This window comes from Mus musculus, chromosome 1 (genome assembly GCF_000001635.26).
Source record: "Mus musculus strain C57BL/6J chromosome 1, GRCm38.p6 C57BL/6J".
NCBI classification, from domain to species: domain Eukaryota; kingdom Metazoa; phylum Chordata; class Mammalia; order Rodentia; family Muridae; genus Mus; species Mus musculus.
The window spans coordinates 5,586,033-5,606,979 of record NC_000067.6 but is presented as its reverse complement, the minus strand read 5'-3'; the positions used below and the strand labels follow the sequence as shown (position 1 = coordinate 5,606,979).

The 20,947-nt window shown below is 39.6% G+C and overlaps 1 protein-coding gene across 4 annotated transcripts; it reads right to left on the bottom strand.

Annotated features, from left to right (window-relative positions):
- Positions 1-845: 845 nt before the first annotated feature.
- Oprk1 (opioid receptor, kappa 1) lies at positions 846-18,530 on the bottom strand. Of its 4 annotated transcripts, none has more exons than NM_001204371.1 (4): positions 18,317-18,487; positions 17,675-17,975; positions 8,038-8,390; positions 847-4,728 (listed from the first exon to the last, which is right to left on the bottom strand). In NM_001204371.1, exons 2-4 carry the CDS (start codon positions 17,929-17,931, stop codon positions 4,196-4,198), a joined length of 1,143 nt encoding a protein of 380 aa, NP_001191300.1. In that variant the 5' UTR covers positions 17,932-17,975; positions 18,317-18,487; the 3' UTR covers positions 847-4,195. The 4 variants fall into 3 exon arrangements, with proteins under 4 accessions (XP_006495533.1, NP_001191300.1, NP_001305664.1 ...); NM_011011.2 differs by having other exon boundaries at positions 17,675-17,945; XM_006495470.1 differs by lacking the exon at positions 17,675-17,975 and having other exon boundaries at positions 846-4,728; positions 18,317-18,530.
- Between the last annotated feature and the right edge of the window lie 2,417 nt (positions 18,531-20,947).

The following is a 20,947-nucleotide window of genomic DNA, read 5'->3' as shown; positions in this document are numbered from 1 at the left end:
TGGAGAACAAATATCATGAGGTTATGAAGCAGTCCGCAGTAGTGATATGTTACAATGTTGATTAAAAAGGCAAAAAATTGAATGTATTTGTAGGTTGAATTTGATTTAAAGTATTTTGTCAGAATGCTTAATTTTAAAAATTTGCGTGTTTGCATATTTTTAAAAAGGAAATTTGTTGGAAAGGTAGTGTCTAACGTTGACTCTAGGATCTAGATAGCATTACACTGAAAATAGGTAAATTTGTCTAAGTTATCTACAAGTCTAGGAATCAAAGATTGTAGTCTGTTTTGATCTGTTCCCTTAATCATTGGCAACATTGTGATTGGTGGAAAGTTAATGACACTCACAGTTTCAAGAAACAGTTAACCTTGGTGTCTTAGTCAGGGTTTCTATTCCTGCACAAACATCATGACCAAGAAGCAAGTTGGGGAGGAAAGGGTTTATTCAGCTTACACTTCCATGCTGCTTTTCATCACCAAAGAAAGTCAGGACTGGATCTCAAGCAGGTCAGGAAGCAGGAGCTGATGCAGAGGCCATGGAGGGATGTTCTTTACTGGCTTGCTTCCCCTAGCTTGCTCAGCCTGCTCTCTAATAGAACCCAAGACTACCAGCCCAGAGATAGTCCCACCCACAAGGGGCCTTCCCCCCCTTGATCACTAATTGAGAAAATGCCTCACAGTTGGATCTCATGAAGGCATTTCCTCAACTGAAGCTCCTTTCTCTGTGATAACTCCAGCAGTGTCAAGTTGACACAAAACTAGCCAGTACACTTGGCCTTGTGGCTATTAGAGTCATCGCTGAAGCGACTGAAGAATAAATAACTTACCATCAGATGCTTGGATTTATTTAGCAGGTACAATTTTGGCTTTATTTCAAGGCACACAATCATATATACAATGTATAGTCATTCTCTAATAGTCTAAGATATAACCAATATTGACATGGTAAGAAATACAACTTTCTTTCAGATTGAAAACTGTCATGGTCTGAGCTAATTTTTAGCCTTATGGGACTTTCATATTAATGCCAACCCAGCATTAATTATTCAACAATTATTTCTTGAAAAATAAAATTTGCACAATAGAGGCACAACTTTGTCATAGGTTTTCCTTAAAATTCTTTCACTTAAAGCCTTTATTCTTTGATTGCTTTCATCTTATGACCCAGTATTAGATGGAATATATATATATAAATTGATAGATATAAGTTTAACAACGATCTAACATATCAATCACAAAATTAAACACTTTTCTCAAAAATTCTTGTTTTATCTCCAAACAAGTTACTTTTTCCCCAAAAGTCGCCAGTAGAATGGGAACATAGACTCTAGGTAGAGTTCATCTCAAGTCTCAGACATAGCAAGCCATAACTTCTTTGTTTGATGGGACAAGCTTCTGGGAACCTCAAGCATGGGGAGCCACTTGAGGGTTGCAGAATTAGACAAAAGCACTGGTTGCATTGCGCAAACATAGTAGTATAACCACTGCTTCCTAGTATCATGTACACGTGCACACATGTATGCACCTGTTCTCTTTTACATATACATGCAAATGTATATAGTTCAACAATAAAGCACATATATGTAAATGATACTATCCTTACAGTATATAAGTCTGTTTGTTATTCTTTAAATTAGTGTCCCAAAATAGCTGTTATCTATTCTTCAGTTTCAATCTCAGGATCACAGGGAAACTCAAAATAGATCTCAAGAGCAGTAAAGATACTCACTCCCCCCTCCATGTCACTCTCCCTCCCTGGGAGACACTCACTCTCTTTCCATGGGATTCCAACTTAGTTATCAAGAAATGCAGGAAACAGAGAGATTAGGAGGGCATATGGAATGTTAAAGAAGTCACTATTATAACTCCATCCTGAGGTTACGTGATAACTACCTTGTGGGCTTGGGGGGGGTGGATTTATGAGCATCTCCTGCATCTTACTGTCTTATAGAAGCTTTTCCGAAGGATTTATTCTGGAATTGTTTGGTCCACATAAATATCTCTTCAGCATAATAGCTAAAGTTTTAAACTATTGGGTTAATGTTTCTCAATGTTTAAGTCATTCTTATCTATATATCTAGTTTTAAGAATGTAAGGGTGGTGACTTTCTCTTATAAGAGAGCTGTATTCTGAGCTGGTAAGATTGCTCAGTGAGTAAAGGCACATGCCACATGAGAGTGCAAGACTGGCAATGTGAGTACCATCCCCAGAACCCATGTAAAGAAGAAAAGTAACTGTGAAAGCTATCCTCTGACATCAATATGCATCTCATAATGCATGCCTTCACGTGAAAAATAGTTAATAACAATAATAAGTTTTAAAAGAAGATTGTGTCTACTCTAGGGCATGTGCCTGTCCCTCTTTTACATTTCTCTGTTCCTGTGTTAGACTTCACGCTAAAATCTATATTAATACCTTTCTCTTAATAAATTCTAGCTATATCATTACAAAAGAATTCCAGAGCATCAAGGTATTCAGTGAAATTCAAGATATACTCAAAAGAGCACTTAATTTTCACTAAGAAGTATCTCTACAATGTCATTACTCACCATCAAATTCATAAGCATAAAGGTGTCATAGGGAGTTAAACATAAGGGCAGTGACTTTGTAGAGTGTGTCATATCTTTATGCAGGCCCTCTGTCTCCAGAAAGTGAAGGAGCGACACCTGTGAGACAGCTGGTGATGAGAGCTTACAGATGGAACTGTGCCTACAGTATCGAGGTTCACACATCTGATGCTCTTTTAGACTCTGAAGGGTGCTGCTCTAACCAGGTACAAGCTTAGAAAGGGGTGTTATTTTTAAATTATCCTTTTCTTTTTCTTTCAAGGAAAATTGAAAAAAAAACTTTCTTATCTCTGAACTATAAGTTTTAAAGTAAAGAATGGGGAATTTATGTGTCATTTGGAAGACTTAGCAAAATTATCCTAAATGGGCTTCTCAGATAGTACCCTCCACAGGTACCCCCTTAATCAATACCATGCAAATTGTGCTCAGCCATCTCAAGCCCCATTTGCTTTTTCAGCACACATTTTTTAACAATTCTACTTTCTGTGGAAAGCCAGAACATAATATTAAAAGATGTACATGATCAAATCAACTTCCTCTACAAGAGTAGAGAATCTGGCAATAGGTGTGTGTTTACAAACAGATGCTACCACAAAGTATATTTGATCAAAGCTAACATTTTAGAGTGAATTCAAAGTTTAGGGATAAGTTAACACCAAGGTAGAGTAAATGGTGTTTGAGGAATCCAGTGGAAATCATACCAAGACCAAATTCCAGAGAGTAGATTATATTGCAACAACATATCTAATCCTCAATTCTCCATGCCTTGGGGGCTATGTCTACTGCATCCTTGAGAAATGATCAGGCTGGACAAGAAAACCTGGTACTTATTTACATACAGACTACTATTTACAGATGAAATTACACACACTTTGCTGGTATTTAAGCCTCACACTTTTTTATATCAGTTCATGTTTCCTCAGAAGACTATCTACCTGAATAGCATGTTAAAAACCAGAGATCTTAAGGAGCAACTGTAGTTTTCAAGGCATTAGACACTGTGAGAAGACAACATCAACAACTCTAAATAGGTTCACAAATGTCAATATGGTGCTCTCCACCAGTGTCAGGGTCTGAATCCAAGTTCTTCCTAAGATATTCTATTATCATCACACATGAGACATGATCACCAGAAGACAGTGAGCTGGATATGACCCTTGATATGGCCTCATTGTAACTGAAGTTGGTTTTGCCAGTATCAACAGGCAGGTTGGGTGTCCAGTAAGTTTTGCATCCAATGGATTTTTTTTCTTTTATTTTCTTCTCTAGAGCTTTGGAATTATGTTGCATAGAAAGGCCACACAGATGGACATCCACAAAATCAAGGAAACCAAAAGAAAGAGTGTTGTCTTTGTTTCTCAAGGGATTGAAATCGGCTTGGCTTCTTTTCTGTCCTAGGAAAGAGGTGTATTGTTGCCAGGATCTGCTGTGCTCTGTTCTTCAGACTTGCTGCTCCTACTCAGCTAGATCACTAATGTGCCCTGCACCTTAATATTTCAGAGTATGACATGTCTAAGTTACTGAATACCTCACCTTTCCACTTCAGACTGCAGTTGTAATCTGGGTTAAACCAAGATCATTGAACTCTTCTCTACCTGGAGAACAATAAGAAGACATTTCCACGACTAGTCATACTGGCTTATTCATCCCTCCCACATCTCTCATGGAAGCAGGATCCTGAACTGTGTTTCTAACTCTATTGGTGCTCTGGCGCTCCATTCGCATCTTAATAGGGAAGCAGAAGTCCCTAAAACACCGCTTGAAGTTTTCATCCAGAAAGGCATAGAGAACAGGATTCAGGCTGCTGTTGGTATAACCCAAGGCAATACAGAAATAATAGCTGGAGAGGGCAGCTGTGCTGTGGGAGGTGCTTCCCAGAGCCTCCACCAGGATAAAGATGTGAATGGGGGTCCAACAGATGATGAAGACTGCAACTACTACCAGCACCAGCTTGGTGATGCGGCGGAGATTTCGGTCCTTCTCTCGGGAGCCAGACAGGAGCCGGACACTCTTCAGGCGCAGGATCATCAGGGTGTAGCAGACAATGATGATGAGGACTGGGATCACAAAGGCAAAGACGAAGACACAGATCTTCATGAAGAGATCCCACCAGGAATATTCATCATCAGGAAACTGCAAGGAGCATTCAATGACATCCACATCTGCCAGAGGTGATCAAAGTCAACAAAGTGTCAAGAGAATCTCGTTATTGTCAGTACTGTGACTGAAGATTTATACATTAAACAATACCTTTGCTTTCAGAGGTCCAGATACAGAGAGATAGTATTGAAAGGAGAACAGCAAAATCTGGCTAGCAATATGAGTCATCCAGGTGTGAAGGTTGGCTTGATATTTGTGGCTTTCAGAGGAGCTAAACTGTTTACTTTTACTGTGGCACTATTTGTATTTTTGTGTATTAACAATCTTCCCACAACCATAGCTCTGACAAGAGTTAACATTTTAAATAAGCCAGCATCTATTTCTAATAAATGACTAAACATTTTGAATCTCTCTACTGAATTTATCAAATACCAACTTGTCTAACAAACATCAACTGTTTATGTGAGTCCATAAGGACTGGTAATGAAATATGTCTAAATATAACTCAGGTGCTGTGATTTAATAGTATCTTTCAGCTCACTGTGATTAACAGCATCATTGAAATGTGAATAAAAAATTTGAAGGTAAATGAAGAAAAACCAAGAGAAATCAATGAGCATCGACTTCAATCTTTGTTTTACTGTTTGTATGAAAGATTTAAAGAGTCCTTTAAAAATCATTACCAATGTCATAGAAAACAAAATATTAAACAACCTTGGTGAGTGCTCACGAAACTGGAGGGTGTGTGTGTGTGTGTGTGTGTGTGTGTGTGTGTGAGAGAGAGAGAGAGAGTAGTGGAGAAGCTCTCTTTCATTAACTGTTGTTGCCTACATATGTATTATATTCTTAAATATATGAATATAGTCTGCTCAGTGTGCAGAATGTTAATTGTCTGTATATTTTCAGGGATGAGCATTTGGTATTGTATACCTAAGGACTATTCACTAGGGAAGGCTATTTCTCCCATTCTTGGCATTGTTTAGCTGACTATAGTTCTTTGTCTAGAGTTGTCTTTTATAGTACTGGTGATAGGTAGATTATGAGTTACTAAAATAAATAATGTAGACACATAATACTGAATATAAAATATATCCATAAAGTAAAAACATGCTGATATATACAAGAGTCCTCAGTATTGTACTGTATCAGTAGACATTGGTAAATTTATCAAGAAGCCACAACCTCTGAGGCTTATGCTGGTGACGAATGGTACTAGTATTCTGTAGAACAATACTAGCCAGTCCAGATCAGGTAGAAAGATGGCCTAAAATACTTACCTGTTCAACAGTCTTAACAGGAAGCATGGCACAACAGTACAAAACGAATGCAGTTCACAAAAACCATCATTCATAGTATAACCAAAATCCTTACTTGGAAAAACAAAAAACAAAAGGAGAAAACAGGTGTCCTATGAGACCACTTTAATTCTGTCTTTTGCTGCACAAATTAATCCTCACTGGCGTTGGTGCATATTTTCTTCTATTACATCTATGTATTCATCTCCAGCAATATCTACCTGAAAGAAAATCTCTCTTCATTTCTTCCCTCAAAAGCCTAACTGAAACCCATTCTTCTAGGGTATAACTCTCTCATAAATGTTAGTAGTAATACAAGTAGAACATCAAATATAGAACCAGGTCTTTCTTTGCCATGGAAAGTCATCTATTACTATATCTTACTCAGCATATTCTCCTCCTAGTTCGTGCGGAGCATTGCTTCTGAATGGGATTTGTGATCCACAGACACATGGCCTTGAGAAGAGTTTCTTGAAATTTATTTCCCTTTAATCTAGGCATCAAAACATATTCTTCTGTGTGATTAATCACCTTGTAACTGTTTGTTTAGTAAACTTGGAAAGTGCCTTAGTCTATCACCTGCTGTAGCTGTGCTAGGAATTCACAACACAGTTTGGGGGAAAATAAGCCATAGAGAGTGCAACACTAAAAATAGCTCCCAACATAATCTATCAACTTTAGATGATAGTGTATCAATTCAGAATGAACTGTGACAAACATGCCACTCTAATGGAGATGTCAATAATGGAGGCTGTGCATGTGTGGTAGTAAGAGACAAATCAAAACTCTACTAAAAATTTCAATTTTGCTGTGACCCTAAAATTTCTCTAAAGAAACCACCTAGAATGAACAAAAATAACCTACGCATGTATCATGTAAGATAAGCAATGATTTTAGCATCTGCCCCTTTACTATGTCCTGGAAAACCCTTGCTGTATATATATTCAGTTATCTGTACTCACAGGTACTACAAAACTCTCTTGTAAAAGGATACATCTGGATAATCTGTAATAGCATTAGATAGCATTTATATACCTCAAAATCCATTCTATTAAGATCAAACATATTTTACATAGCTTCAGTCATGGCTAAAAAAGCAAAAGTCTTGAGACAGCTGTTTTCACCTTGGTTGCAGGTCAGACCAACCTATATCACATTATAGCTCAATTAAACCAAACTCTTCAAGGATATGACACAGTGAATGGCATATTCTAAAGTACACAAGCAATTTCATCCCTCATCCTAATGTGATATAAACACAGTGAAAGTGCAGTTACCCTGTTTTCATAAGGTAAGAACTACAATCACCTATGAGCCTGATCATGAGCTTACCTAAACCAACAAAGAAAATATAAATAAGGGATAACCTTAAAGCAAGAAGGGAAAAAGAGCCCACATATGTCTCTGATAATTGAGAGAGAAAAAGAAGGTAAGGCATAGGATTACTAGGTTGTATTTTCAAAACCTTATTGACTTTACATCCTCAATTCACCATCATTCTTCCAGATTCCATTTCTCACAGACATAAGAATAATGAGTATGATGTGATCCAGTAATAGTTAAAGGTTTTATGTACACACACGTGTCTTCCTATGACCCATGAAAATACTGGCAAGATGATTGACACTTATTTTCTAGTTAGTTTGCCACATCATTTGTTAAGATATACATGTTGAGGCTACTAGTTTCCAAAGTGAATTTGTAGGATGGTAACCTCAACCTTACTGTATCAAAAGCTTCTGTGAAAATGTGGGAAAAAGAGAAATAAAAAGAAATCCAGGGCATATACTCTTCTCGCTCAGAATTTACAGTCCTTTCAAGTTCACTGAGCACTTCAAGAATCAGACTTCTGTGTATCTAGGCTCTGGCACTATCATCACCCTACTCCATGTTTAAAAGTGGAAAAAAAAACACACAATTGTTTCATTTCTAATCATTCATAGATTTAGGAATTATATTTTTACTGCTCTGTTTGGTTGTTTCATAATAGTTATGTGTTCAATTCATTTCCAAAGTAAAAGTTCACCTCATAAAGAATTCTACATTTGTAAATGGTATGAAAACAGTAGCTCTTACCTTCCCTGACTTTGGTGCCTCCAAGGACTATCGCTGATATACCAACAGATGATGCCAGGAGCCAAATGCAGATGTTGATGATCTTTGCTTTCAAAGGTGTTCGGAAGTCCAAAGCTTTCACAGGGTGGCACACAGCAATGTAGCGGTCCACACTCATCATGGTCAAGGTGAATATGCTGGTAAACATGTTGTAGTAGTCAATGGAAATGACAATCTTGCATAGCACATCTCCAAAAGGCCAAGAATTCATCAAGTAGACAGCACTCTGAAAGGGCATAGTGGTAGTAACCAAAGCATCTGCCAAAGCCAGGTTAAATATGTAGATGTTGGTTGCGGTCTTCATCTTCGTGTATCTAAAAAATAAGAAACAGTAACATTTCCTTCCATGTCTGCAACTTAAACCCAGAGTGTGAATGAGAGTGACAGCCACTTAATAATTAATTTTGCTTTGCAGGTACCTATTTCTTATGCACTCATTGTGTGTGTAGATTTTAAAAGGACTTCCTAGATACCAGGGTATTGAGAAACATAAGGAAAGACTTCAGGCATCATTAAGGTTCTATCTCAGTGCTTTGATTAAATAAGTTAAATAAAAATGAGAAGGAATACAGCATAGATTAATAGCTAGATGAATATGCAAACAGGCTGGAATACTATGGAGTCCTTCATGTCAGAGGTGATGATTCATTTTAATCCTTCACAGTGGTCTTGACTTAAGTATTCTTGAAGTATCTTTCTTTTCTGTATAAAAAAATACCTTAATGTTTATTTTTAAGAAATCAATAATTGTAATTATTTAACCTTTATAAAGTACAAAATGGTGTTCAATTTTAAAATATACCCATCTGCAGTGGCCAAAAGACAATTAGACTCTATGGTTTCTGCATGGCAGTATGCTACTAACTTATCATCATAGTACATTATATAAGTAAAACAGATCAAGATGAATTATATTTGATACAACAAAACCACAGTACATAAAACTGGTTTTCTCCATCCCACATCTGGAAAGTTTTTTTATAGTGCACCATTGTCTTACTATTCAGACAAGGGAACAAAATGTTCACGATAGGTCAGCAATATTGTTTGGAAACTGAAATCATTCTCTATACTACAGCAGTAAGTTTAGAGTGACAGCATTTTCATTCAAATCTGAATCAGCAGAATCATTCTCTGAAGGAAATGCTTCTTCCAGAAGTCATTGACCAGTAAATACCCGTAGTGTCTTACCTCTCAGAAGCCAAGAGGAAAAAGCTGTGTGTTAATTCCTTTCTCTGTACCTCAGAATTATGAACCTCATCACAATAAATTAATTTCTGTCTATATATATATATATACATGTATAAATATATATATACATTTTCTCTTTAAGATGTTAGCTGTCAGTGTCAGTGACATCAGAGTGATGAAATGGTGTTGTCTAATGTGAAGTCACAGTTCTGAGTCTAAATTTCCTGAGTCCGTTCCTGATGTGTAAGGATACTAAGCTGGGAGCTTAGAAGAGAGGCCAGTCTAGGCTCTAGCTTGATACATCTGTCAGACAGGAATGCATTCCACCCTCAGCAGCGTTGTCTTCCCGATCTATCCTTGTTCTGTGAGAAAGGAGAGATGTTATTGACTAGGTAGGTGGGCACTGCAAGGATTAGTACTAAAGACAGCATGTTCTGATTTGCACCTTTATGATCCATTTCAGAAAGAGTGATTTACTCTGGGGAGTGGGGAAATACTTCCTGGCCTTGGTCATATTATGGAAATATTGTTAAGTGGTTATATGTGTTAGAAAGTGATTAAAACTCTATAACAAAAGACTCATAATATCGTTCTAAACACACAGATAACTAAGCAACCACAATCGTGTAATATTTCTAATGAAAAAATACAGAATGCAATATACATGAATACTGCCTGTTTTAAAATACAATTTCATGTTTAAAAAGTTTAGGTTATAGATATAATATCCACTGCTTCAACTTCCTCTAACAGAATCTCTAATAGATTCCAGCAAGTAATAGCTTTGGCATCTACTCTTGTGTTTTGAGTTACTAAGGTTCCTGTGTCTGCATGACCTTATACTGGCATTCTTTGCTTTATAAAATTAGTGATACCTGGGTCCTGGTCTTTTATTTTTATCCATCCATTGAACAGATAAACTTTTTTAGGGTGTACTAGTCAGTTTTGCCTCATGAAAACACATACTTGAGCTTTCTTTCTTGGAGGTTCTAGAGCATGCCTTGCTGGCTTTGTTGTTTCAGGCCTATGACAAAGCAGCATCTCAAGACAGAAGAGCACAGCAGAGCAAAGCCATTCGTTTTGACACCAGTAATGAAGAATAGGAAGAGGGGCATGAAGTCCCAAGAATACATTTAAGGCCACACTTAAAATTATCCAAAGACTTCCAACTACTTTGCAACTATTAAAGGTTTGAGGACACATATTCAACATATAGATCTTCAAGCAATCCTCAAGGCCCAGAGAATAGCAAGGACTTATTAACACAAGTTTCAGTTTCTTGTGTACAAAATGAAACATGTGTGTTTATTGCATAGCATCACAAAGATAACGTAGGGCTAGGGAGTGAAATGTATTTCCCACTCTCCCAATGATTATGTCTAATTTATTTCATGTTTCCCAACTATTTCTCCCCTTCATATGTGGGGAGAATTTAACAGTTAGCTCAGAAAAAAAAGTGGAATGTAGCTTCGAGATAACATTCATGGCTACTTTTATCCAATTTAGCTTGAAAATAAAGATGGTAGGAAAATGAAACAAGCATAGACAAACATAGGTTCAAGAATATTAAGACTTCATAAAATAAGATATAGATCTAAAGTTATCATAAAATATTGGGGGATACCTGGCTTTCAGCTTTTCAAAGTTATTTATAACCAATAGGTGAACAGAACTGTGTAAGATGAGAGTTTATAAAGAACCCAAATTTTGTTATCAGATCTCTCATATTAAAAGAATTGACTACTGACAGTAATCACAATAACCAATCACTTCAAAATCCTTTCTGTCCATTATGTAGATATTACATCACTTAGGTCTCCCACTAACTCCACATGGCAGATCTTATGTCTTTTCTATAAATGAGGCATCTAACAATCATGGAGTTCTCTTTTAAAAAATCTTAAAGAGATATAATTACAAATGACAGTTCAAAAATTGCAATGCAGGAGATAGATGTCAAGCTATGTATTCCTATATCTGTCATTCAGCTTTTTACAGCTTTCAAAATCTAGTATTTTGACTTCAATTACTTGATTCTCGCACAAGTTGTCTTTGAGACTTATGTGTATTCACTCTTCTGGGTGAGGAAATTTGGGCTTCTGTAAAGCCAATGATCTATGCAGTGTAGGAAGAGCTAGACCTTGCTTTGAGGAACAGGGTAGGTCTCTAACCTACAAGTGCTTAAAAACCTGCCAAACTAATAGACGAGCTCACAATCAGAACAGAAGGAGTAAATAAACCAGAAGTTCAGAAGACATTGTCAACAGTCTACCAGGAAGAACACTGTACTGGACCCCATATACACTTAAGTGAAAACTTCTACTGCCAGAGAATCTATCAGAACCCTCAGAAGTTGCTTCTAGCTATCTGGAACAAACTGTTAACCAGTCTTTTCACTCAGTGTATGTCCACTGAGAAAACAACTAAGCTTTTTCCCCCCACTTCATCCATAAAGCTTTACAAAAATTTCCAAGCATTTCAAGTGAAATAGCACCAAGTAGATGAGAAGTTAGACTTGTGTGTAAAAGCTGAAGGTGGACTGGCTGCAAATGGTTTCCCTTTGACACACACATCTCAGGAGTATATGGAAATGAAGAGTGAAGCAATAACTAATCTCCACAGAGGTACAAACCTGAGTCACGTACTGTGTATTAGACAGGATGAGAAAGACAGATCACGAAGAAGGGTCAGTTACAGAGTGGAGATTTTGAGCTGCAATGGATATTACTCCAGAGAGCTAGAAATGTTCCCTCTGGACTCCTTAACCCCAGCCCATTTTGGAAACCACCTCTGCAAGTGAGTGGAATCCACAGGTACTTGTGTGACACGAAGGGATCAGAGTGGTGTTGCTAGATATCAAAAACAAATGTCATGGGGCAGAGTTTCTGTGAGAATTTGTCACTCACTGCTAGAGATGTGAAGTGCAGTGCCAGAAGGGAGAATGCTGGCGTTGGGACCTGGTGGATCCGGGGACTTTTGATCATTTCTCTGCCTGCTGCGTACAGACAACACAGAGGTGGAAGAGACAACACCTGTACTGTTGGCATCCTTTGCTAAGCAGGGATATCACCCTGTTTGATCTTGTTATTTTAATGTCAGGGATATTGCTTCAATCAATACTTAACTTGACCTTCAAGACAAAAGCACAATAAATCTGAAGACCTGGTACCTTGACACTACACACTTTGACATGTGCTGATATCTGTGCTGATATCTGTGCTGATATCTGTGCTGATATATGTGCTGATATCTGTTATCTTCCACTCTGTTACTGGTACCTTGACACTACACACTTTGACCTGTGCTGATATCTGTGCTGATATCTGTGCTGATATCTGTGCTGATATCTGTTATCTTCCACTCTGTTAGCCTTTACCTGCACTTTTCTTTCATGTTGGTTGAGTTCCAAAGCTATTTTCTCTTACCACTCATGCTTGTCTCCTCTCTCTTTATCCCTTCAACATGCTTACCCTGAGTTTTCAAAAGCCCACCCCTAAATCAGCAGCACACTAAAATCTGATGACTGAAAACCAGCACAGAGATGAAAAGAAGCTTGGAACCAAAGAAATCTGCACAGATGACATAAAAGAGAGAGAAAATTAAAAAGGCTCATGCGAGTTTGAGCCTGCCAGATGACAGGGATATACAGAGATAGCTTTGATACCCAGTATCCATTGCAGGAGGCAGTACAGATATGGACTTTCTGGGATTTGATAAGAGATTGGATGTTTTTGTGCCAGAGAAGACCTAGGACCCAACAAGTACAAAACTATTATAAGGATTTACTGGTAGCCTACAAAGCAACAGTACTGCTTTGAGAGCTTCATATGACCTGATGATAATTGGATATCTCTCTCTCTCTCTCCCTCTCCCTCTCCGTCTCCGTCTCTGTCTCTGTCTCTGTCTCTCTCTCTCTCTCTCTCTCTCTCTCTCTCACACACACACACACACACACACACACACACACACACGTCACACAGCTGGGACGTGGCCTATAAGTGCTCAGGTGATGCTGGTCTTCACTGTCAACATCAAGGCAGCTGCTACTCTTCTTATTAGTGTAATAACTTCCCATAGCCCTGATCTAACAAATCAAAGTATAGTCCTGTAAGATACTACTACTTCTATTTTTCCTGAAAAGGAAAATATTATAAAATAATCTTAGAAATATTCTCTGTGTTTCTTGAGGGCTCTTGGTATCAGTACTGTCTTTTTCCAAAGATGCTCAAGGAGCCAGGTATTCCATCAGAAAAATAGTGAGACTTTCTGATTCCTGCCATGTTTTGCAAATAAAAGTTGGAAAGCATTCTGACCAGTGTGGCCAAATCTACATTATGAGTGTAAAAAACACCTAACACCAAGAAAGATGGCATCATCCAGAGAACAATACTGCTATAAAGCACTGGATTGCTGGCCCCACAGAGCTGAAACACTGCCACACATTTATTGCAGTTGAGATTTTTCCATAGGTCCTAGCGTTGTCCCTTGGTATCTACAGAGGGTACCTCTTCAGATATTCTAATCCATGAATGCTTCTTGGGCTTTTGTATGATATAGTGTTCACACAAAGCCTGTGCATCTACTGTGTAGTTCCAGTTTATAATATCAAGTATAATACAAACACAATGTAAATAGTGTTTAAACTCATTGTTTATAAATATTTGGGGGTTGTTGGTGGGTATATAAATGATGACTATGGTTAGGAGTACTGTAATGTGGATCTGAAAGTTACTGAGGGCAGATCTTAAGTGTGCTTTCCATATAACTGGCACACACAGTGATGTAACTCCGTGTGGTAATGGATTAAGTGTGTGTCCATTTGATTAAGTTCAACATGTCACAATGCATATGTGTATATAACAGTGCTAGTTTTCTGTCACAGCAACAAAATTGCAAAGATCGTCAACTTATAATGAGGAAAAGTTTGTCTTAGTTCCCAGGTGAGAAGATTCAGTCTACTGTTGGCCTGTTTGTTGGGAGTATACTGTGATGGCTCAATATACCATGGTAGAGAAGGTCTGTTTACCTCAGGCTGCAATGGGCAAGAGAGAGAGAGAGAGAGAGAGAGAGAGAGAGAGAGAGAGAGAGAGAGAGAGAGAGAGAGAGAGAGAGAGATGTCATGGCTGCACACCCCTAATATCTCCTTCAAGGGCATGCACCCAATGCCCTCGATTCCTTGCATTAAACCATACCTTTTAAACATCTCACCATTTCACACATAAGTCTTCAACACATATGATTGCAGTAGACATTTTATAATGAACTCATAGCACAAATGACCTACACACACCTTCAGCATAAGTTATTTTTATTTGTCAATTAGTCTTCAGTGGGACGTGATAGGGTTGAACAACTCCAGTGGTAACTGTGCAGTGTGGATGACAGTCCTGAGTCAGCTGAGGTTTGCCAGTTACCTGATTCTGCCTGGGGCAGGAGACTTATGGAGGGATAATACATGCAAAGGGCAGGGGTGTGGAGGATTTATACCTTTTATTCATTTTTTTTCTGTGAACTCAACTATTATTTTAGAAAATTCCCTTTTAAAGATGTTAAATAAAAAATGAAATGATCAGGAATGAAGATTTTCCCAATATGACTTTTCAGTTGAATGATTTGAAAATGTAATGAGTTTGTTTCATTAAATTCTCTAGATACCTTCAGTTCATATAAATCAAATTAATTTGCTAAACATTCTTCTGGATTATTTGATATTGAAATCATAGTTGCTTACTAAAAGGCAGTAGTTTCTTCATTTCTGTAAAGCAAAGGAAGTGAGGTTCTTGATTCTGAGCTGCCTTTCACATTCTGTCAGTCTGCAGTGGTCTGTACTACCTGATTGCCATTGGAGCCAGGATGTTTCCAGTGCCCTGGCCTATGCAGAGAGCCAGCCCCATAAGAGGATGGAACAGGAGCACAAGCTTTGTCCTTCAGTTGCCACACAGTTAGCCATGTTCAGCAACAACCCAAGACAAACATTACTCCTGGCCCTGGGCAGGCTATCCCTGCAGAACTGTGCCCAAGGGAGACCGGGAATGCCTAAGAAACAATTTCACTGGAGTAATCAATACCTTAGAACATGTCATCCCTTCCTCTTGATATTGCCATGTGGCAATGAGCCCTAAGAACAAATTCCAATACATTCAGCAGGGCATTACCATCAGGGTAACAAAAGGCATACAAATATTTAAAATTATTTCTCTGACTTCATATAGAAATCTGAAGAGTGGACATAGCAAAGATTTAAATCTTTCATGTAAATTCTGACTCAGTTGTCCAGTTTGGATAATAAGTGTTAATCAAACAAATAAACAGTTACCCACATGTGTTTTTGCAGCATTAACCTGGTTCCTAAATTCCTTTTTTTTTCCTTTCTTTTTTTTTTTTTTTTTTTTTTTTTATGAGATATGGTAGCACAGGTCTGTAATCCTACTACATGGTAGGCTAAAGTAAGAGGATTGTGAGTTTGAGTACAGCTTGGGAAATTTACTTAGACTGTCTCAAAAACAATGACCACCATCATCTATTTTTCTAATGTAAGTTTTCTTTCTCTAAAACATAAGCCAGCACAGTCTTTAAATAGAAGGTGAGGAACAAGTAACTGTTATCTTCAAAGGCCTTGATACAGTTCTAAGCCTGTACTAACTGCCCCACTGAAATCTAATCTATCTTAGAATGACAGCAGTCTTACAGCCACAGAATTTTAGATTTGTAGCTGAGTTTGGAGCCTCCAGGGGCAACCCTTGAGGCCTGCATCCAGAAGTCAAGCTGGGGTGAAGGAGGTGCCACTTGCACAGTTCTCAGGAAGATATTGCCACTCAGAATACAGTGTAATAGCTAACATAGAAAAATTCTTCCTCCCAGTAAGAAACAAACTCCTCAAACTAGCTCTGAGATAGATGCCAGGAAAGTATGTAAAATCAAGGGAGCAGAGAAACAACTGTGAAGGCTTTGTCTGTGATCTGTTCAAATATAAAGAGCACAGTTTTGTTTTCCTTTTCTATGATGCTAGAGCCCCATGTGTGCTCAGTAAGTGTTCAAACACTGAGGCATTTCCTCCAGCTCTGTGCTTTTAGCTTTTATTTTGAAATTTATTTTGCGTTCACTAAGTTGTCTAAACAGGCTCACATTTCTTCTGCTTCCATCTGCGAACTAGCTGGGATTACAATCCTATTATACCACCACCCAGCTAGTTGACTGATATCCTATCCACCAACCTCTTTATATTTCTATCGATTTTAGTTTATGTCCTAAAATGGCTGTGCAGACTTCACACTTCATTGGGATCACATACTCCACTGAAAGAAAATAATCTTAGTTAATCCGCATAAGCAGCTACCATGAAACTAACTCTCTTTTAAGACATTCTCAAACATGTACAAAATACATGGAGAGAGAACGATAGGCTTTTAATTTCTGAGGTTGCTTTTGCTATGCTTGAGTAAAAGGAAATGTTAATATTATTCCAAGACAGGATGCAGAAAGGTGAGACCATATTGCTTCATTCAAAGCCCAGCATAAAGTTGCAGCAGCCCCAGCCTTCTTTATGCTCTTCTGCAATGATTTGTAATATATAAAAAGATGCTAAATTGATACCTATGAGACTTTGAAAGACAAGGACAGAACATCTAGTGCAGAGATTATGGGGACTTTGAGGAGGGGATGAAAGATTTGACATGGAAGGAGCAATGTTATTGCAGAATGTCCAGTTGGGGTACCACATGCCTTCTGAGACAGCCACACCATCTAGTTTGAGTGCTTGCTTAGCATACTCATTGAGCTTAATCCTGGGCACTTCAAAGTCATGCTAGTGGATATTCACAACACTAAATAGCCTAGTTGGTTTTCGTTTCATAAGCTGCACCATCAGTCTAACAAGTCACACACACACACACACACACACACACACACACACACACACACACACACACACACAAATCTGAATTATCTCCCATGCATTTGGTGGGCCCAGAATTTATTTAAAGAAATATTAGACAGGGCAATAAAGTGACTCAATCCAGAGCAGGCAAACAAGCAAGGGCTTACACAGATATTCTAATTTCTTTACCAGGAAACGACCTTGTGATCAGAACCCTGGCATTTTCTTGCGTGTTCTCTTAGCTGAGGTTTGTAGCCTCCCTTTTGATGTGGGCAGGTAGCTCTTAAATCCTAAAAGTACCTTGGATTAGCCCTGTATGAAACCCACAATTCCTGACAAAACACTCTCCCAGGAAATTCTTTTAAGATGTCACCTTGGAGAATCTCTCAGGAACCCTGAATAGAAGAGACCCTGCACTCACTTGGCTGTCTGGTATACACACACACACACACACACACACAAATTGTCTACTGTCAACACACCACCACCACCACCACCACCACCACCACCGAGACCTGTCCCTGAACTCACCGGATGATGACAAACATGACCAGAGAATTGCCCACTAAGCCCACCACAAATACCACAGAGTAGACAGCGGTGATGATAACAGGGATGGCCGGAGAGATGTGCGCGGACTCCAGCTGCTGATCCTCTGAGCCCACACTGCCATTACTGTCGGATTCTGCCCAGTTGGGGAACCAAGAGCTGCTGTTGGGGAGAAGGCAAGCACTGGGAGAGCAGGTAGGGCCTGGATCTCCTCGGAAGATCTGAATGGGGGACTCCATGGTGAGCGCTGCAGCTGGAAAGCGAGAAGGTGGCACTTGCGGGGCTGCAGGAGCAGAGAACAGATTGAACCCAGAGAGACAAACTTTGCCTGTACAGGCAGGGCTGGAGGCGCAGGAGCCCGCAACCCCAGGACTCAGTCTGGCCGCCCATCCCAAGGAAGGAGCAGACAGGTTGAAATCCCCTTCCCACCCCCTACCCCTACCTCCACTGCAGCTATTAAACTGAGAGTATTTGCACCTTTTTGGAGCCCTGAGGTTGCTTCACCCTCGGGCGTTGTGCTGTCCACTCCTGTGGCTGCCTCTACCCTGCCTGTCTGTGCATGCAACCCCAAGAAGCACTAGCCACAGCAATTTCCCCACTGTGCCTCGAAAGCCCCAAGCTCACCTCCAGATCGCTGATTGGCGACCTCCCTTCCCAAGTCACCGTCAGCTTTCCAAGTCACCACTTTAGATCCTGAGTAGCTGTTCAGCCCTGATGGGTCCACGTTCCTGATGCTCAATTTGTGCCTTCCAAGACTGGAAGAAGCTCTGCCTGTTTGGGATCAGCAAGGTGCGCCGGGGACAGGCAAGCTGAGAGCTGCAGGGCTGGTTGCCCCCGCCCTGCTCCCCATCTCAGCCTATCCCCGCCCATCCCCTCCTCTCCAAGCCACGCCCCCTCAGAGCTGACCCAGGCCAGTCTGCCGCTCTGCCAAGGCTCACTAACTCCAACTGCCCAAGCTGCTTGCCGCTTCTCTCTCTGCAGCTTCCTGGCGGGCGGTCTGATGCTTAGCTAAGGTCCAGTAACTGAAAGGGCCCTGTACAGTGACAAGAGTGCATGGGATCATTCCGTGTGTTTGGAATTTCTTTTCTTCAGAGTTCCCAGGACTAGTGTCTTTAAGCAAGGAAGCAAGTGGTAGCACTGAATTTTATTTATTGAAGGATACAAATAAAATGGCCAAATAATCTTGTCAGAATCAAACAGATCATATAGAATTAGTGGGTTAAGATCTATTAATGGAAAGCTACTGTGCATCTTGTCACCCTTTCTGCTCTGTCTAGAATGGCAGGTTGCAAGAACACTGTACTTACAGGTACTAATATTATTGCCTGCTATTACTGCACACATTCTCCTTTCCTAGGCTCTGCTGTTGCAGCAGGAGAGTAATTATTTATGTTAATCTCAGCCATGAAGTTCTTGCCTATACCAAATGCAGATAATTCAAACCTTTGTGAGAAACAGTCTCAACTATGTGTAAAATATTGACAGTCCAGGTGTCCCTGTCAGAATCTGTTGGGTAAAAGAGGCCCTAAGAGAAAGATGCTCTTGGGGATCCAGAGCTGGGTCCCTAAGAAATATTCCAAAAGAAAAAGAAGTGCTGTGGAACTGGAACCACCCAAGGGTGAGACACTCGAATTTTCCCAGGAGTTTCAAGGACTTAGATAAACCAGATCCCCATTGTTTCCCATAATGTACATCATGTCCACAGGTGGGCATTTTAGTGGCAGACTCAAGTCTATTCATGCGATGATGATAGGAGGGGGGCTCCTTGAACTTCTGCTGCTTACTAACTGAAGGAGATTTGGCCATCTGCCTGCACAGTTTACAGATGTACAATTTTTTTTACTCTGCTGCATATAAAGCAAGACGAACATTCTCCTTTGGCAACAGTGTTTTCAACTCCCAGCTCTGAGGACCATTTTCAAGTCTTGCAAATTTTCATTGCAAAGAGTGTGGTTGGTTTTTGTCAATATGACACAAACATAGTCATATCTTGGAAGAAAGGATCTCAACTCAGAAAGTGCTTCTTTATAAATGGCCTGTAGGGACCCAGAAGGAACAACATGGTATGTATGCATTTATTATTGGATATTAGCCATAAAGGATAATCATGCTACAATCCACACATCCAAGGAGGCTAAATGATAAGAAGGACTTACGAAAGGATGCATGGATCTTCCTGGAAAGAGAAAATAGAATAGATTTTGAGGGTGTACTGGGTGAAGGTTGGATGGGAACAGATGGGATCAGGTATGGTGGAGGGAGGAATGGAGGGAGAAAGTTCTGGAAAGATGACTGGAATTGTGAGACATTTTGGGGCAATGTAAAAACTTAATGCAATGGAAACTCCCTGAAATCTACTAGGGTGACCCTAATGAGGACTATGAGTAATGAGGAATACAAAGCCTAAACCAGCCATCTTCTGTAATCAGGTAAGACTTCCAATGGAAGGACTGAACACCAACTCAGCCAAAAACATACAGTTTGTCCTGCATACAAGATGGGGTATGGTGAAGGTCACATAGAAATTGTGGGAGTAGCCAATAAATGACTAGTCCATCTTGAGACCCATGCCACAGAGGGAGTCCACACTTGACACTGCCTGGAGGGCCAGGAACTAGAGGCTGGATAGGCCAGAGACACAAGATAGAGCAAAACATAACTGACAAAAAAAAAGTGAAAGAAATTATTCCTAATGATATTCTGCTATAGACAGGAGCCTAACATAATCATCATCAGAGAGGCTTCATCCAAATTTTAGGCAGAGTTTAGGGAACCTATGGGAAGGGGAGGAAGGATAGTAGGAGCCAGAGGGTTCAAGAATACCATAAGAACAAAGCCTACTGGATCAACTAACTGGGCTCATAGGGACCCACAGAGACTGAAGCAATAATCTCGGAGCCTGTATGGGTCTTAGATCGGACCTCTGCACATATGTTATGGTTGTATATCTTGATGTTTTTAAGGGACTCCTAACAGTGGGACCATGGCTATCTTTGACTCTTTTGTCTGCTTTGGGAGTCCTTTTTCTCCTACTGGGCTACCACATCCAGCCTTGATATTAGGTTATATGTCTAGTCTTTTAGTTACTTTCTATGCCATGCATGGTTGATATCCCTGGAAGGCCTACCATTTTCTGAAAGGAAAGAAGAAGACTGGATCAGGAAGAGAAGGGGGTGGCAGGAAAGGACTGGGAGGAGTAGAGAGAGGAGAAACTTCAGTTGGGAAATAATGGTTGAGAGAGAAAAAAAATGGCCT

Coding starts and splice junctions, on each gene's coding strand:
- Oprk1 (NM_001204371.1), bottom strand. CDS start 17,931: ATGGAGTCCCCCATTCAGATCTTCCGAGGAGATCCAGGCCCTACCTGC. Junction 8,391..17,674: donor GTCATGTTTGTCATCATCCG/GTGAGTTCAGGG, acceptor CTTATTTTTTAG/ATACACGAAGATGAAGACCG. Junction 4,729..8,037: donor AGGCACCAAAGTCAGGGAAG/GTAAGAGCTACT, acceptor CACCTCTGGCAG/ATGTGGATGTCATTGAATGC.